The sequence below is a fragment of the Plectropomus leopardus genome, chromosome 8, assembly GCF_008729295.1.
Source record: "Plectropomus leopardus isolate mb chromosome 8, YSFRI_Pleo_2.0, whole genome shotgun sequence".
Taxonomy (NCBI): Eukaryota; Metazoa; Chordata; class Actinopteri; order Perciformes; family Serranidae; genus Plectropomus; species Plectropomus leopardus.
This window is the reverse complement of record NC_056470.1, coordinates 9,011,084-9,025,327: the sequence shown is the minus strand read 5'-3', so window position 1 is coordinate 9,025,327 and position 14,244 is coordinate 9,011,084. Positions and strand designations below refer to the sequence as shown.

General features: G+C 39.8%; 1 protein-coding gene across 1 annotated transcript; it reads right to left on the bottom strand.

Moving 5' to 3' along the window:
- Nucleotides 1–56: 56 nt before the first annotated feature.
- On the bottom strand, nucleotides 57–10,634 carry LOC121947098 (probable pleckstrin homology domain-containing family N member 1). Its single transcript, XM_042492000.1, has 11 exons — nucleotides 10,016–10,634; nucleotides 7,253–7,367; nucleotides 5,692–5,838; nucleotides 5,311–5,397; nucleotides 4,028–4,115; nucleotides 3,804–3,940; nucleotides 3,555–3,701; nucleotides 2,425–2,511; nucleotides 2,069–2,144; nucleotides 1,882–1,958; nucleotides 57–533 (listed from the first exon to the last, which is right to left on the bottom strand). The coding sequence occupies exons 1-11, from the start codon at nucleotides 10,108–10,110 to the stop codon at nucleotides 408–410; spliced, it is 1,182 nt and encodes a 393-aa protein (XP_042347934.1). The 5' UTR covers nucleotides 10,111–10,634; the 3' UTR covers nucleotides 57–407.
- Between the last annotated feature and the right edge of the window lie 3,610 nt (nucleotides 10,635–14,244).

Sequence of the window (14,244 nt, the reverse complement as noted above, 5' to 3'; positions counted from 1 at the left end):
TGTTGTGTTGAATAAATGACTCTTTAGAGTTTTTATTGTGAAAAAAGTCAAACGTGTTTTATGGACATCAAGCAGACATCAAGCTAAATATGTACAGTTTCTTCAGTAACCTTTACAGCTCTACAGTCTCTACGCCTAACATGTCCTCGGCTGTGATCTGGCCTTGAACTGGGTCATGACCCTGTGTCTGTTTGTCCCCACATGAAAGGAAACTGTAAGTATCTTTCCAGTCCCTCTGAGTGACAAAATCACCCAAATGTATAAAAATAGGGCAAAAAAATACCAGAGCCTCCTAACTGCTGTATCTCCATTTTGTGGCACAATTGGACATAAAGTAATATGTACATACTATCTACACATTCTCTCAGATTTAAACTTGCAGTCGAGTTTTTCCACATTCAGACGAGTCAGCTGCGTCCGTTGATGTGACATTGGTCGGCTGTTATCATCGGTTCCCGGGACTCCTTCCTGCTCCTCCGCAGCTTTGGCATGACTGGAGGTGCAGCATGACTCACGAGATTGTTTCTATCCGGCTGCAGGACAAAGAGAAAAATCTCACTGATGCAAAGTTGCTTCACATTTAAGGTATTCAACATCACACTGGCACACCTGAATATTTCTTGCACACAAGAGTTTTTTTTCCCCCCAGAATCAGCAAACTAAAAACAAAAACAAATATTTTGTCACATTCTAATGATTGTTACACATAAAAATGGTAAAATTTGCAAATAGTGAGAATGATGAAGGAATGACCCACCCTACAAATGGCTAATACTCATTGCCTTAATGGGTTGGGATTGGATTTGTTTTGGCAAGAGGAGTCGGATTCATTATTGTAAGGGTGAGCCAATCAGAGGCAGAGTAAGTAAGCCATTTCTTCGCCATCCAAGCATCTGCAAATTTGCATACTGTTCATGCATATAGACACGAAAAGTGATGAACCAGAATTGGTATATTGGCGATTTAATCATTGGTCAGCAATTTGTTTAAAAACTGTGTTATAGGGAAGGCTGAATTTATGTGACCAATGTGATGACGTGAGCAAAGAACAAAGTGTTAAAAAGATTGAATGTCCACGTAAGATGCAGGTCAGGGTGGATGGGTCAAACTAACACAGGACTTTCCCCCAGGAACAGGTGTTTGTGTCCCGTGTTAGATCTAGTAAACTTTGAGTTATTTTAAGGTACACCATTACATTATTTGTTTTTTTTCCTAAACCTAACCAACGTAACCTCACTTTCCTAAACTTAGGTAACTTAACGTTAAATATGTAACCTAACAATCCGTAAGTAACTTGACGTTAGGTGCGTAATGTCAATAATGGGGCACAATTTTTTTAGATGTCATTCAAATTGTTGTCTGAATATATGTTGGAATTATCTGTGCTTTCAGTCGCATTTCCACAGAACAACCACAGAATGAAATTGACAAAACATACACCAGAATGCTTTTGACCTCAAACAAGTTAGTAGAAGTTGGTTTTCATACTAAACTAAACTAAACTAAACCAAAGCTTAATGTGTAGCTCAAGGACAGTTGACCAACACGCTTCATTCACCTGCAAACCTTGTAATTAATGGATCACCGCTCTTCCTCTTGAGCCCTAGTTTACTATCAGCCACATTAGCATTTATTTGGGTGATGAATGTAAATCTAATGCCCACTCTCTTTTAGCTCTGTTTTTGTCTCTCTTTTGTCTCAACTGCTGAGGGAAAGATCTGGCTCCTCAGCTGCTAAGTGCTACATTATGTTCTCAAGAGACAAAGTAGTAACAAATTCACAAATTACAGTTTTAGCCTCTTTTAAGCAGTTGTTTACAGTCCAGTCATTATACTTAACCATTTTATATTGCTGTAAAGATGTCAGACAGCACTGTCTAACCTGTTGTAATTGAAACATCCAGTTGCGATAATCCTCCAGACAGGTACAAGAGACCTGCAGGGGCTCCACCAGCTCACCTAAAGCACAACAGATTATATGAAATTACTGTATTCCTTGCAGCACATATTTTACTATAATACAATTCTTCATTTATCTTAAAAAAACTCTTAATGTTTGCACAGTATACCTATTAGCTCAAACTCCAGCCGTCCGGGCAGAGCTGACCTCTCTACTGCTTTGATGCTGTGTCGGGGTAACCTGCCCTGTTAGAGACATAACAGAAAAAGAAATGCTTCAAACCGTGCCGTGATTTTGCATACAACTATATATTCTAATTGTAAATGAAGAACCTAGTCCTGACTTAAATGCACTGACTGAAGTGTATGCAGGCAGCAGGTGTGAGTTACAAAATGTTCCACCCATGCTATCTGTCATGTGTCAAAAGAACAAGCGTTGTGTAAAGATGACCGAGATACGCAGTTATGCCACAGTGGTTGGGAAGGTATTATTATGGATTTTTCTCATAGAGTCATTTTACACTACCTCATATGTTATATTCAGACGCTTGTTGTCAACTGACAGTAGCAGGACGTCTTGAGGGAAGAGAACCATCAGTCTTTCTTGGAGTCCCTGAAATAACAAAGCCAGCAGAGTCAGTGTCGCAGTTCTGTTAGCAATCTGAAACAGATAATATCACTGACAAAACACAGTGACACTTGAACTAATGTTCCCTATAATAAAGTATGGACACTTATGGTGTGATAAAAATAGCATTTTAAAGAACTATTGCAGTTTTTCGTAACTTTATTTTGTATTTTTGTCCATTGTTTCTATTACTGATAATAACACTGTACTCTCTAAGTCACTCTAAGTTAATTGCTGAAATATGCTGAAGTAGCTATGTTTCTTTGAAGTCAGAGGGAGCACGAAAAGAAGCAAAACATATTTGGCCTCATTGGACTTTGTTTTGGACATATAAGCAGTAAACTTAATGTACAGTGTTATCATTAACAATAGAAGATGGTCAAATCATGAAAAACTCACATTGTGGTAAACCTGAATTATAACTGAACATAAATGAATTATTTCCATGTTGATTTTAGACACTAGCAATATTTCTGTTAAATAATAAAACCATCACTGAGAGCAGCTTCTATAGCATTTCATATCCTGTACCATCAAGTCAAATTTAACATAAAAACCTGACTTGCTGAGTGCCATCTGGTTCCATTATATTGGAGAGAAGGCAGACATACGGCTGATATCTCCTGCACTCAGCAGCTAATGCCAAAACAATTTAGAGTGATAAATAACACTACAGGGAAGATGAAAAATATGTATTTTTGATTTTGGCAAGATCTGTCCCTGTAAGATAAAATCTCTTTGCAACAGATGGGAGCTGGGCTTGTGGGAAATGTGGTCTTAATTTTTGTACTGTGACAAAAAGAAGTATTCTTGTAAGTGGGAGTTTATCTGATGTCAATGGTAAGTATGAATTGGACATATGGACACATGTAAACACAATTCTATATTTTAGCGTTTCGTTTTCTGCGGAGTCTATTATATCCAGATATAAATTTGTTTTCACACTGGCAAATGAGTAATTCTTGTTCTTAAATTATTTAATTTGTGCGAATTTACATTCTTATACAGTGTGTAAGTGTATTTATTACCTGTCTCTGAGTGTTGATGATATGGACGATAGACATGTATCCAGGCTGACCCATGTGCTGTATCGGTGCGCCCTCCCACTCCCATATGGGAGCTTGAAATAAGTACTTTTTTAGTTCTTCTCTTTTCCAGTGTTCATCACAGGGTAACTAGGGAGGAAATATACTATGTGATCAGATTATTAATTACAACTTAAGCAGGCTGCCTTTTCATGTAGAGCTGTAATCACATGTGTAGAAGTTAGTCATTACAAGATAGGAGAGAGCGCAGTGTGAGGGACTCATGGGTTGTGCCGTTGACTTGTATCTCCTGTCTTCTATGTGTTGCATCCATTTTTGTAACTCTGCAGCACTGGCGCATATGAAGACCTTAGAGTCCACCATGGGACCTGGACAAAAGAGGGAACACCACAAATCATGCTGAAAATATCGTGTTGCCATGTCTCAGCTGAACTTGGTAATTTCCACTGACTCACCGCTGATCTCAAACATGTGTGGTGAATGTGACGTGTCAGGGTCCAGGGAGACGGCTTGCGAGGAAAGTCCAGAAAGAGGAAGGATGCCCTGCAAGGTAAGAGAACACACAGTGAGAGAAAAAAAAGTCATGTCTATCATATTGCAGGCGCCCTAAAAAGCTGTTACAGCTCAATATATCTTGCTGTTTGGCTTCTAAAATGTCCACATGTGGCCATCAGCTTGTTGCTAACTTTTGTCAGTTTTCTGTTTGGTGCTAAGCAGGTAGATAACAGTTGGTTTATCAGACCTTTCACTGAAAACAGCTGCCTGTTGCTGCTGGAGGTAATGGATTCATTACAGCTCTGCAGACATAGGCTACATTTACACTGCAATTCTTACTGCTTGATATGAATTTTTTGATCAGATTTGATTTTTTTTTCTCGGTCGTATGCATTTTTGTTTGTTTTTTTGAAATTGTGGCCAATATCAGATTCCAGTGTGAGTTGGTCATGATCCCGAATTGAACCACACATGCAAACAAAAAACAGTAACAGAGACTTTACATAAAGCACGTTGTATAAAAGTAAACATGAAGGTCACTGAAGTCAGCATTCATGTTTTCATTTTTAAGATGATGTGCAGTTAAAGCCCGCAAATTCCAAAGGAGATGGTAACGAGGACAGGGATGACCATGGGTTTTTGTGGAGCAATGTCTTCTTCTTCTGTGCAGAGGTGTTTATGGATGTAATGTTACAGCCAGGAGCGGTTGGACTGTGATGTAAATAGCTAATATAAAACAATTTATGACATGAAGGCCCTGACAAACCAACAGTCAGCCAGCAGTCAGTGTTGGGCTGTCTGTGAGCATCTGTTGTCCAAGTTGACAGTTATTACATCTCAGGCTGGCACCAAGCAAACATGCCGGTTGGCCACTGGTTGTCGTTTTTGTGATTTGGTCATGTCAACTTTTTGGCTGAGACATGAGTTGTGATGTTAGGTGACGCAATAGTTGGCTTTTGTCACCACTAGTACTTTGATGTAAGTTTGGCGTGTGTGGGCCTAAAAAGGAATTCCGATATGACTGTTCAGACTGAGGTTGTATTGCAAAAATAACACCCGTATCTGATTTAGAACCACATATGAAAGCAGCCTAAATTAGAATTGAAAAGATCAGATTTGTGCTATTCCCATTTGTGCTATAACCATTTGGTCTTTTGTAGAAAAAAAAACCACTGATCGTTGACGCTTTAATGTGACTCTTTGAAGACATGTTTCATTTTCAAGTAAAATGCACAAAGAATACCTCATAAATGAATTCTTGTCGAGAGTGGTCCAGGGAGAGAATCAGCAGGTGGAAAGAAAACAACACTAAGAAGTGTTCACTGGTTTCCTATGGGAGACAAAGTGAAGACGTTACAAAAGTTCAACACAAAATAAATACCAAAACCCAAACATCATGCAATATTGTCTCACGATAAAGAATCTAGTGGCTCTTAGTGTCAGAGGCTCCATTTAATGACCTGGTTAGCTATTTTTCAATTAAGGTTGCATGCTAGATAAAAGTCTATGGAATAAACTCACAAACAAAACTTATTTTTAAAAAGAGTTTTAGAATACGGCCCCTTTTGGATGATGTACTAATGGAGCTACACCTCATAACTCCCAGCTGACTCCCATGTGTTACCTGAGTGTAGCTGTTATAGAGAGACACCAAAGAGGAGTGGATGATCTCTCCATACATGTGGGCAGGTTGTCCCTCCCACTCCCTGATTGGCTGGTGGGAGTAAATCCTGTGGTGCAACTCATCTCTGCTCCTGCCCCACAGCACCACCTACAGACACAAAACTGCATCAGCCCATGTCTGTTGATGATGGTTTGTAGATCAAAATATTTTGTAGCATCTCTGGATGGTGGACATTTTCTTTAGTGTTGCCATTCCTAGTTAAAAATGCAAAAAGTCTGCATACTAAATGATGCTAAAGGCTGTTTTTTCAAACTCCCCCATCAGTGTTTACATGTGGCCACAGTTCAAAGAGCAGTGAGTCATGCATTACACAGCAAATTAGAGTTTGTTTCTCTGTTGCAAGCGCATAGTCATTATTGTTTGGCAGTTCAGGGGAATTTTTCTGTATCTAAAATTAAAACACACCACAAAATCAAAAATATAAATATATATATATTCCTCCTTCCTGTAGTGCTGTTTATCAGTCCAGATTGTTGTGTGTTGCAGTGTTGGAGATAATTCTCTGAAAAATAATGGAACTAGATTGCACTTGGCTTGTGGAGTTCAAAGGACTAAAAAAAAAAAAAAAGAAAGAAAAAAAACAACTTGACAGCAATGTCACTTTTCAGAAATTATGACTCAGTTGGACAATCAAAAGACCTTGTCACTAGCAGTTTCATGTGGGAACTATTGTCTTTCTACCGAACTACACCTACCACTGCTATTACAGCGAAGAGGGAAGTGACATCTGCGTTTGGAGAGGCTCTTGCTAATGAAAACACAATATATAAACATTTATGATGTCCTCCTCATCAGAGCTGTAACTTAAACTTGTTCAGTGGTGCTAGGTGAGCTAACAATAAATGCTTTCCTCTGCGCAGTGATATAGTTCGCTGGCATAGGTCAATAGAAAGAAAATAGTCCCTACATGACAGCCCACAACAAGCTCTGTGGATTATCTTGATTAATCAGGTCATGATGGAAAGAGACATTGCTGTTGAGTTTTCAAATGTGCTTTTCCTGGCACTTTTAGCACCATAAGCTGAGTGCCATCTAGTTCCATTATATTCAAGAGAAGGACAATATCTCCACGGCCGGTATCTCCAACACTCTGCAGCTCACACCAAAACAATCAAGACCACTGCAGGTCAGAGGAACAAATTTGTATTTTTTTGATTTGGGAAGAACTGTCCTTTTAAGACTATCTATCATTTAAGTGGAAAGACATTTGTGTGGCAGTGTTTCCTCCCTCCTTTATTTCCTGTAAAGTTTGAATCACGCCAAAGAGGGAATGCAGAATCTCTTACTTTTGTCATGGAAATTCCCACAGTGTGTAAACAGAGTGCGTCTGCCCTAAACACAAATAACAGCAGCGAGTGGAAACAGTTGATATTCATTTGTGGCGCATCTCACCACACTCTGCCTGAGCACACCCTGTTCTTAGTGTAAAAAGTGCACGATGAAGTTTCCACTTGTGTCTTTGCCCCCCCCACACACACACACACATCATAAACATAGTGACCTCTTGCTCTAGGTGTCGTACTGAAGGGTAGCGTGGTGGTGGTGGTGGAGGCTCCTGCTCATCTCGGCTGTTCCTCACTGACAGCTGCAGTCTGGTCTCTGCCAGACTCCACACCCTGAATAAACACATTTCATCAAATGTTCATGTGTTAGCACATCTCATCAGACAGCGTTCTCACATAGCAGTCGATGCTAGTGGCACAGTGGTTATCTTTGTGGCCTCATTGTAGCACGGATGTGGGTTCTGGTCATGTCTGCGCAGTGTAAATGTTAAAGTGCATGTTCTGTTTGGTTCTGTCCTGCAGTTCAAAGACACGTGAGTCAGGCAGACACGGATACTTGAAAGTTTCTCAAAACTGTGATTGTGGGCTCCTGCTTGTGTGTGTTTCCTCATTGTGCATGCCTGGACTTGCTTAAGCCCTTGTGAGCCTAAGAGAAAATAGAAATTGAGGCAATGGAGCATATTACAATATAAATTACTTGTGTTGACCCCCCCAGCAGCAGCCAGACATAATCAGATTACAGTATATTCAGACTGACCTGCTGCCCTTTTACTGCCATATTTCGTAGTTTGTGTCCCACATACTGATACAAAAAACATACAAAAAAATTGGTATGCATACAAAAGTGGTCTAATGTTGATGTTAATTACTGTCACACAATGCAATGCACAAAGGGAGCAAAGGAGCTACTCAAAAGATGACATTGTCGTCAGACTGATAAAATACCTATAACTGTAATCTTAAAATCTTGAATGGGAAGCAGATAAGATTCCACCACTGCCATATTTCTGAGAAACTAAATACTGGTAATGTTTAATCATTTCATTAGAGCTGATAAATATGACGCGCATCCATAAATGCCTAGCAGTACACCTCTCAGTGTTTCAGACTCAGTAACTGTTAGGTACTCTTTGATACAAGGTCATATGTTTTGTTTCAGATGGGTCAATTTGGGTCCTCCCTCAGGAAAATCTGAGTGTCAAATACTTCTGCACCAATTTTTGCCTTTGCTGCATCAATTTATGGTGAAAAAAAAAATAGCCAAATGCACACATTCTTAATTTTATGGGTGACGTTGTTCCCCCCCCCCCCCCCCCCCCATTCCTTGCTCCAGAAATCTACGCCCATGCTTTGGTAAATCCCCTTTTGACAGATGTCAGTCTCCAATACGTAGAGTGTCAAAGAAAACTTAAAACAGATTGCAGATTTGGATCCATTTAAACTCTGATTGAAACACTTTTTTAAGGATTATCAGTCATGTGAGCACATATGATGATCTTACGTTTTGTGAATTGTATATTTAATGCTGCAAATTACTAATGCTGCTTATTACTACTAATTAAACTTCCGAAGATAAAGCACCATGTATTCCAAAGCATGGGTTAGGATTAGGGTGAGCTAACCCTAACCCATACTTTGGAAATCCATTGGTCTTTATCTTTGCAAAGTTTAAGTAGCAGTCCCATTTGAAATAGATGTTTATGGAGACTGTGGCTCTGGATGTAGATTTGGCCATCCACCGATCAGAGGATTTGCTTTTGGAGTCCTAGTTCCTCCACTTGGCATGTGTCAAAGTGTCCTTGGACAAAATACAGAACCCTGAATTGCTTTTAGATGACTTTACCGGTTTGTGATTGTTTTTTCTTTTTCTTTTTTAAACTGAATAGCAGGTGGCACCTGGTATGGTAGCCTCTGCCACCAGTGTGTGAATGTGACTGTAGTGTAAAAGGGCTTTGAGTGGTTGGAAGACTAGAAAGGTGCTATACAAGTGCAAGTGCATTTGCCATTTAAACATCGTGGATCTGTGCACATATTGCATCATTTCCTTCCAGCACAAGTGCGTTAATTTCTCATTTATCAAAAGAGTCAGAATCAATAGATTTTGGCCTTTAGTAAATATCTAATATCTATGCAGTGACAGACTATATGAGCGTGTGTCTTTGTAACAAACATCTTTGTTTGGGTTGTAGTGGGAAGTAATTATTAATCAGCCACACATAAGGACTGGTATTTACTGTTGTGATTAGCCTCTGCTAATCTCCCAGTCTAGGAACGAGCGGGGATTTGTCCCGCCCAGACTCTGCATTAAACCCTTCCATGCTTCAGCTATTGTCTTATAGTAATCTGCTAATCACATCAGTGCAGCATCGCCGGCTTCCCAAGTTCATGTTTAGTAAATAGGAGCCAATTAGATCTCCTGCCTTGTTCTGCTGGCTGGTTGCTGCTGAGTGTAAATCATATGGATGTATTGTGTTGTTCTGCAGGTGTTTTCTTATCATTATTTCTCCTCTGCATGACCTGGAAGTTTTCTGTGTAAAAGCACATGCTGTTAGCATGCAGTGTGTACATCCTGGAAATAATATCATTGAATCGAACACTCTGCAGCTTTCAATTGTTATGCATAGGCTATCTCCTCTCTTGTCTCTTGTCTCTTGTTTCTTATATGTTCAGCTCCAAAATGTGCTGCATAGCATATGCCAAAGAAAACCACAGAGGTTTAAAAGCTGCTAAAGTGCTTTTTTTCACTTCACAGAATGTCACCGTTTCCTCCTCCAGAACTCCCCAATACACCAAAACCACATTTAAACAAGCTGAAAAGGCACTCACTCTAATGATAAGCACAATATAGAAGACTCATTACACATTGTTGATAAGGTAAAGCTGGTAACATTAAGTCTCAAGATCCAGTCATAACTGTGTAAATTCCACAAAACTGCTTTTCTGTTTTTGCTCTAATTTGTAAACTGGTGTCCTTGTCTTACCCTAAATTGTCTCCAGAGAGTTCCAGGAGCTCGATCTCATCAGGGCCCACCTCGTCCACTCCAGTATGCCTCTGGGTCACACTGCAGCATCCCATGACGGACGAGGAGTCTGTCCCTCTGTGCCTCGTCTCAGCTTCTACTCCACATACTGAGCACCATCTGCCCAGACGATCATCCCCACTGTGTGTGTGTGTGTGTGTGTGTGTGTGTGTGTGTGTGTGTGTGCCACGCTAAAACCAAAGAGATAACACAAAAACGGGGGCTGGCTGCATCCAAAAGAGGATATTGTGCACTGAAGAAGAGGAGGGAGGGGGGTTGGGTACTGCTAAGCTCTAGTACCCCCTTTTTTTGTCAGCATGTACGTTTCCATACAGCCAGCCATGAGAACGAAAGGTGTCGCAGCTTTTGAAGAGGAATCGAAGATAAAAGTTTGTGTCGAGCCGCGGTGTAGTAGTTGCTCCTTCCTTCCTGTCAGTTGGCTGTCTGCAGAGAACTGAGCTGCTTCCTCAGTTTTTTTGTTTTTTTTAACACTCTGAACTCACACCGGGAACCACTGACACATAACAGCATGACAAACAAGAACTGCCTCTATTGTCATTCAAAGCTTACCATTTGTTGATATGAAAAAAAAAACTGCAGTTGCTGTAGATGTTACACCTCTTTGTCCAGCTCTCTGATGCTCCTGGCCTCCTTTTTAAGAAGCATGAGAATGAAGCAAGCATCCTGTTTTGAAACATGGGGCCATGCCTGCCTGTGTTTGCAGGCAGAGAGTCTGAATATGAATTGGCAAGGAAGATAATTACGAGTTATGAAACAGAGAGGTAAAGGGATGCAGTCAAAACAACAAGCCACAACAACTGTCGAGTGGAGCCGTGTGTTGATCTTCCTGGTTGGAATTACAGTAAGACGGTGGGAGGGTTGTACACAATCATGTCTGAGGGTTTCTGGATTTCCACGGGCCAGAGGCTATTTCTGTAAAGTGATGAAACTTGATGTAAGAAAACTGATGGGTATATTTTACATTTGCATCGGCTTTTCAATTGTGCTTTGAGTATGGCAGTCTACACACATCCCTCCAAGTCTGCCGTTATTTGAATAAAAAGCTACCTAAATTGAAATGAATCATTTGAAAGCTGAAAGCCTCTGTAATATAATTTCAAATATATAATTAAAAGGTATAATAAGTATAGTATAGTCCCCCCCCCCCCCTATTTCTCTTCTCCCTTTTTTTTATTTTTTTAGATTGTGAGGAGCTTTTCTGGCCAAGTTGCTCATTTTGATCAAAATTAAATCATTTTGTTAGCTGTCAGTGGGTAAAATGCTGGTGAAAAGTGTCTAAATGCAGCACAAGAAAACTAATGTCAATCCAGGTGTTAAAGGTGCTCTTTAAATCAGAGTCCTTAAAATCCACAGTTGAATGAAGATGGGTATTATAATGGCTGTTTTTTTCCCAAACAAAGCTCTTTAGATCTCAGCTGTTTGTACCCAATGTCTCACAGTTCCTCTCTCTTCTCCTCACCTAAGCTGTGTCCTCTCTAAGGTCTTCTTCATGTTTGTTCCCACACACTGGAGGTTCAGCACGAGGACGGGGTGGTATGCTTGCCTCTGGAGAGCCACGGACGGTCGACAGCGACATGATGATCCTCGTCTCCTGCTGTGCCGAAGAGTGCTCCACGTCATCTGCAGCTTTCAAATGATGAAGCAAAGTACATTTGCTTGGCTTGAATTCCACCCGAGGTCTGAGGTTTTTGTTCCTAACAGTCTGTGTGCTGCTGTGTAAATGTGAAGGTCCCTGATGGAGAGGTGAGATGGTGGTGAGGTGCTGGTTAGACTTTGAACTATCCCTTCCGTCCCCACTAACTGAGACATTTCCATTATCAAGGGGTGCAATTTTGCCCTCCATCCATGACTTACATCCCCTGTGTTCAGTCCTTTTGGTGATTTTCTGGTTGAATTCACTGTTTAAGTGCCTTTTGCTCCAGACCAGAACTGGATTAGGGGGGAAAACTCCGTTGTAAAGCAGTACAAAGTCCCTCTGACTGGCCAAAGGAAGAATCCTCTGCTTGAGACGAGACTTGTTGAAGATCTCCAGAGTTAACTCTAGAGTGTGGAGATGTGACAGCAGATAAAAACATGTTTGGGTGTTATCACACATCGGCCCGTTCAGCAAACAAATGAGTAAAGTAACACATTTTATACATAGAACTATGAGTGCACCATGCAGTGAAATAACGTACTTGTACTAAGTACTTGTAACTTTTTTTTCTGTTTGTATAAATTTGAGCGGCAGTAACAGCGTGCCCTCACCCAGTGCCTCCACAACAGTGCCGGGTATCACCTCCTTCAGCACTTCACAGTTTGTATGCAGAGCTGGATTACAATTCATCTCCAGCAGCCATACCTATTACAAACATACAAGACAAGATCAGTCTGAATCACACACGTTTTAAACAGATATTCGAGCCATATCTCACCTACCTTGAAGTCCTCATCAACCATGAAGTCGCAGCCAATCAAATCGAATAAGCCCAGGCGACGATCTAACTTGGACTTCACTGCTGAGAAACATTGCATCATGATCTGCTGCATGCGCTTCTGATGCATAGAATGGAAAAAAAAAAACAATCAGTAAAGAGCAGAGGCTCAGGCGGGGAGTGTACAGTAGATGTTTAGCAGCCTGCTAAAAATGTATTTCTGCTATTTTGGATGCCATACTGTAGCATCAATTTTTGACACAATTTTGGGGGACATACTATACTATGAAATGTTTATACAGTAGAATGATGTTTAATGCTATTTTGTATGATATACTATTCTGTGATATATGGTGATGATCTACCTTAACAGTTTTTATGCTATTTTTGATGAAAAAGCATAGTATGACTTGTTGACACAAATTTTGATTATCTTTTTAGATTTTTTATGTACCGTTTAAATGGCACGCTATAGTATGATGTTTTGATGCTTTTTTAGATGACATGCTAGAGTATGTTTTTATTTAAAAAACAACCAAAACTTTCAGTATATATGCATGGGACACTTATCAACACCCACAATATTTGCATGTAACACCACTTGCTATCATAGAAAGTATTTAGTAATTTTACACCGGTCTACAGTGTAATATGACATGCTATTGTTACCATTATTGCTGTGCATCTCTCCCACTCTCTCCCTCTCTCTTCCCACCTCTCTTCCCCTCTCTCTTTCTCTTTCCTTTGCGTTATCATTTAATTGTTATATACGGCATATATAGCACGCCTGTCCATCCTGGAAGAGGGATTCCTCCTTAGCTGTTCCTCCTGAGGTTTCTTCCATTTTTTCCCCGTTACAGGTTGGTTTTTCTGGGACTTTTTCCGAAGGCAATGGGAGTGTCTAAGGACAGAGGGGTGTCTTATGCTGTAAAGCCCTCAGAGGCAAACTGTGTTTTGTGATAAAAGGGTTTATAAAAATATTGAATTGAATTGATGACTGAAGAGATTTTGACTATTCATGCCATTTGTGATAAAATCCTATACTATGATTTTTTTCAGTACTGTTCTCAATTGCTTACTTTAGTATGATTTTGTTATTGTATGTTGGACGCCAAATTATAGATGCATTTTGGATGACTAACCCTTTTTATACAGTTTTGGAAAACATACTATACTAGTACTTTTTTTTCAGAAGACATGCTATAGTATGAAGTTTTTATGCCACTTTGGTAATCATACTATGAGTGTTTTTTGATGCGATTTTAGATGACATGCTTTAGTATGACTGTTTAATGCCATTTGAGATGACGAACTCTATGCTGACCTTTTTAATACTAATTCAGATGACATTATTCAGTATGGCTTTTTTTTAATCATTTTTTAAAGAAATACTTCATTAAATTTTTTGGCATACTGTACTGTGACGTTTTCTGTCTTTTTTGACATTATATAGTATGACATGTCTCAATATGCTATTTTATGGCATTTTCAGCTTTTTTTGGGCTTGTCGAATTTTGACAGTGTCTCCATTCTATAGCCCCGCTTTTTTTAATTTAACAAGCTATTTAATGGGTTTTTCTGCCAATTTTGAATGTTTTTTCAACTCTATATACGATAAAACGCCCGTAAGTGCTACACTTAAAGGTTTTCAGCTGTTTTTAGGAAATGATAAACTTTGACAATTTTGCCTAATTATAGCCTTACTTACTTGGTCAGTTTTTCAACATGCCATTTTATAGGTTTTGGGGCCATTTT